We start from the raw sequence: 4890 nt of genomic DNA, 5'->3' as shown, positions 1-4890 counted from the left end.
CTCTAAACTGTCTGCAGGTGTAACGACCAACATCCTCAGCTGTGACCTTCTTTATAACCAGTGAGCATTCTGCTGTAACACTCAGTCTGTCTGATTTGGCCTTTTCTTTGATTTGTCCAAGATAAACCAGCTCTACTGCTGGTGTGCCTCTTGAATCAGTGAAGAGCCAGACAGTAGTGTCACAGTTGTGATGATTGTTGATGAGATTTACACAAGGCAAAGTGACTTTATCTCCATCTCTGACAGTGAAGGAGAGTGGAAGATCTCCACTTGGTGCTCCTGAGAACACGACAAAGAATCAAAAATGTTAACACTACATTTTTCAAGAGTGCATCAAACTCAGTTTTCATTGTTCACAGAAACACCACAGCTTTGTGTGCTAAATAAAAATGATATTACTAAAATGAAAAAGAAGAGTTAGTTTTCAAATCCTAAGACGATGTACAGTGTACAAATCATCCTTACCTCCAAACTGAAGCATGAGTACAAAGAACAGAAACATTTCTATCCATCTAAATGTAACCATCATGTCTCTCAGTCTCTCCTTTCTTCTCAGGCTTCTAAAGCATAAGGGTGTCTTCTTCCTGTAGTTTTCGATCTATGACTTCCTCATTATGACTTTCAGCTTTCTTTCTCACATTTCTGCCATTATTCTTACACAACCAGACTGTCACAGCTTCCATGTTCCTCATTTATTAACAGCCAGTTGTTGTTAAAGTGACTCCTAAAATTCATCTCTTAGATAGTTAAGTAAGGTTTGGTTGTCCTGTCCACTTTACTTTATTTACTTCTGCAATATGAGAAACTGAATCATAATGCTCAGAGTTTATGCACACCGCCAAACCAAAAGGGCTCGTATCAGACGCCACAGATACAATTGCAATGAGATGTATGAAGCAGCACACACTTTGAAAACCATGTTTTTTCTTTTCCTTGTGTGGTGCAATAACAGTTTTCCTGCTGCGCCGAGCAGAGGGAGTAGCAGGAAATGCACCTTGAGTGGGTGAAACCCCTCTCTCCCATTTGTCCAATCGAAAAGTTTACAGAGACGAACAAATCATAAATCCCAAAGAGATGATTTTCACAAAGCATAGGGATTTAGAGGAGTGTTAATCACAGGATGTATAGCCCAATGTAAAAATGAAGTTTGTTGTTTTCCATTGTGATTCTATATTGTTGAATACTGAATAATTAACTAATTCAGCTTTGAAACACACACTCAAACAGTTCTGAGATATAGATGTTTAGATGACTGCAAGCAGAAACAGCTGATGTAACATGTGACTTTTATTATGTCTGAGGATGTTAGATTATTTCTTCCACTGCTTCACATTTTGTTATAATGAATATACAGCACCCCCTTCTGGATAAAGGGATTGCTACAGTAATAAATTCTGAACTTTGTCAAACTGGAGACAATTTATGGATAAAACATAGTGCAACATTCTGTGTTAGAAATGTAAATGAGCAGTATAATATCCTTTTTGTTAAACATGGAGAACTTAAGCCTATTAGAAACATTTTTACACAATCTGATACAAATAACAGGTTGAAAAGGGCCTGAGCGCAACCATAACCAGTGTAACGTAAGAAAGCTTGTATGAGCTGTAGCTGTTTCGTCAACACGTGTCTCTCACTGGCTTGTTGATGGCAGCATAGAGGCTGCTGGGATCACTGGAGGGTGCAGCAGAAGTGATGTGACTTTTCATGGTGATGTAGGTCACTGTGTCATCATCTTCATCATCATCTTGACCCACAACCTAAAAGTGAATACACAAAAAACAAAATAATTAAGACCATAATAATGTAGGGTAAGGCAGATATGATAATAATATTATAATCTTAATATTTATTCTTAACACTCAGATATCAACATTTACCTTGCTCTTTCATGGGAATTTGTATTGTTGTTAACTGACATCACCTGAATAACCAACAGGACAGCTTACCTGAGCTTTACTGGTGGTGTTGTTGGTGTAGCTGATGGAGGGAACAGCGTATTCAGATTCAGCCTGCACAGATACGACAACATAGAGACTGCTCAGTAATGCTTAGATTCAACATATGGGAGAACAAATACAAGTGGTGAGTAAGTATTTGAGCTCACAGAGTCCTGAATGGTTCCTGGAGCAGACAGAGTCACTGCAGGGTTTAAACTGAGTTCCTGAAACAAATAAAACAGACAAAGAAGCCTCATAAACACAGCAGACTATAATCACATCAGTAAGAAAGACTGATTACTCGTATATAGCATGAAAGTGTTATAACTCACAGCATTTTCATTCATCTGTGATTTGTGTCCTGAAAAAGAGAAAAATCAATTCAAGCTTTTAGAATGAAAGTCCATCCTGGTTTCTGCAGTCTCCCTGGTGATGAAAGCTCAGTCTTGTGAAAGCTCTCACCTTTAACTCTCTTCCATATGATGCCTATGAAAGCACTCATTATGAGTACTGTTAACCCCAGCGCTACAACAATAAACTTCCACACACCTGAAGAAAAAGAAAAACATTAAAAACATCATGTCTGCAGGTTCTTGTCTTTTTAAAATCCTGATGTATAAAAATCAAATGTGTTTTAGGTTGTATAAAATTACTCGGTTAAGATCATTGTATTTGCTTAAAATGACCAACAAAGAAATATTGTCCTGGTTATAATGTTATTTCACTGACAGAAATGTTTTTAAAAAAATAAGCTTTTTTATAAACTGGAACAGAAAATGAACAGCAGCCTCATTAAGCTGACTTCCCCTTTTCCTTCTTTCCATTAATACATCTCCACAGGATGTTTTCTTTTACAGCTTATTTTTGGGAACTTGCTGAAGTGAAGTAAGTGTATCGTGTATAAGAATCCAACGCTGACTGTTGGTAGGAGCGGGCTTCTGAAGTCTGTTAAATTGTGCTTCTTTTGCAGTGCTTTTCTACTTTACCTGACTTCAAAGCGCTTTATACAACTTGCCTTATTCACCCAATCGTACAAGCACTTTTTCTATGATCATATCCCCAAAAAAATTCTTTGTTTGTTTATAACAGGATGAAGTTATTGTAAGGACTGAAATGTTTACGTATCCCTTCTCTGACCAGAAGATTGACTGAAGATAAACTCCTGCACGTTTCCACCATGTGCTACTTGGCACTTCAACATCTCAGAGTTCTTGGATGTGTAAATATGATCAGATGTTGCAAAGGTCACACTGCAGGCAGACTGTGACATCCTCAGGTCTTTGTTACCATAGAGCCACTTCACAGTGTATTTACATTCTTTATATGTGGACACAGAGCACTTCAATGTCACTGTGTCATCATCCTTATATTCAGTTACTGTTAAAAAAGAGAGAACAAGAATAACATTTACAGTAATCATCACTGTAGTTATAGTTATTGTAATGTTTCAGTTTGATGTTCTAATAATCTGAAAACATTATGATGGAAATACTCACGGTTAACAACAGACAGCTCAGCTACAGAGTCTGAACCTTCTTTTTGTCCTGATTTGTTGAACCTTCTGCAGGTGTACTGACCAACATCCTCAGCTGTGAGCTTCTTTATAACCAGAGAACATTTTGCTGTAACACTCAGTCTGTCTGATTTATTTTCGGCCCCTTGGTGAATCTTCCCGTTTTCAAACAGTGTTACTACGGCTCTATTTGATTGACTTAGGAGCCAGGTAGTTCTGTCACATTTATCTTGATCATCTGTCACATTTTCACATGACAAAGTGACCTCACCTTCATCCCTGATAATAAACTCAGAGTAGTCAGCTGCTGCTGCTGTGAAGAAAAGAATAAAATCAATAATGTCAACAAACTAAGCTTTTGTAATGTCATTTATAAACGTTTAAATATTCTTACCTGACAATTGAAGCATTAGTATCACTGATGAAAACATTTGAATCCACCTGAATTCAGCCATTCTCCGTCTTTCTCCTTCCTGTTTCTCACATTAAAAATTAATCTCTGAAATAGTCCTTCTTGTAGAGATGCTGTGTCCACTTCCTGTGATTTATGCTAATATTATGCAGATAGAGAGGGCCAGGTGAAGAGGACAACTATCTGCTGTTGATGTCCAAGCTGTAACAGATAAGATGTTTTCTTTCTTGCTCTAACACGTGTTGGTTCCTCATTGCATTTCTGAAATAGTTTTTCCTCTGAGAAAAAAAAGGGAAGTCTTTTGGTAGGAATGTGAGTACATCAGCAGCAGAATTTTTAGCACTTAATGATGACCAAAAAAAGAAACACAGATCGTTTCCACACTCGGTGTCCTTTAGATATTTTAAAGCTGCAGGAGACCATCTGCATTCACTTTGGACTGTAATATATAAAAAGATCATTTGTGTGGATTCTCAGGACTGTTTGATGAAATGTAACTTAAAAGGTATATAGACAAGCTAATGGGACAAACCTTTCACTGGAACAGCTGGTACAACATGTGACTTTTATTATATTACTTTCACTGCAGATTAAACATCTTCACTGCTACACCAGTCTGTTAAAATGTGGGCTATATGCTTTCAAATCATGGCTGGATAAATGTTCTCAAACACTCTTTAATGTTTTTGTTAATTTATATGCTTTTAAATATATAAAAATATTTTTTAATCAAGACAGTTACCATAACAGAGCAGGTAAACTAACTCTAGCCTCCAAACACGCTAAACGTCACTAATGTCTCACATATGAAAACTCGCTCTCTCTCTTTCTTTCGCTCGCCCGCTTTCCGTTGCGGGTGTCACCCCTAAAAACTTCCCCTTCTCCCTAAACAACCAAATGTCACATGTTGCCTTATCATTTTTTTTGATTGGCTGACATGGTAAACTGGTATATAGCTTGAAGTCCGCACTTTCGACCCAAGTTGGAATGGAGACTCTGACGTGCTGCATCTTGTAGCTGTGTCC

General features: G+C 37.5%; 1 protein-coding gene across 1 annotated transcript; it reads right to left on the bottom strand.

Annotated features, from left to right (window-relative positions):
• Positions 1-1285: 1285 nt before the first annotated feature.
• LOC102210502 (uncharacterized) lies at positions 1286-4115 on the bottom strand. Its single transcript, XM_005751893.1, has 8 exons — positions 3848-4115; positions 3437-3766; positions 3078-3317; positions 2403-2489; positions 2273-2301; positions 2108-2164; positions 1950-2012; positions 1286-1760 (listed from the first exon to the last, which is right to left on the bottom strand). The coding sequence occupies exons 1-8, from the start codon at positions 3906-3908 to the stop codon at positions 1620-1622; spliced, it is 1008 nt and encodes a 335-aa protein (XP_005751950.1). The 5' UTR covers positions 3909-4115; the 3' UTR covers positions 1286-1619.
• Positions 4116-4890: the final 775 nt, after the last annotated feature.

Source organism: Pundamilia nyererei, unplaced genomic scaffold (genome assembly GCF_000239375.1).
Source record: "Pundamilia nyererei isolate P.nyererei 1_Seehausen unplaced genomic scaffold, PunNye1.0 scaffold00332, whole genome shotgun sequence".
Classification (NCBI taxonomy): Eukaryota; Metazoa; Chordata; class Actinopteri; order Cichliformes; family Cichlidae; genus Pundamilia; species Pundamilia nyererei.
The sequence above is the reverse complement of the archived record's forward strand: the minus strand, read 5'-3'. Positions and strand labels throughout refer to the sequence as shown.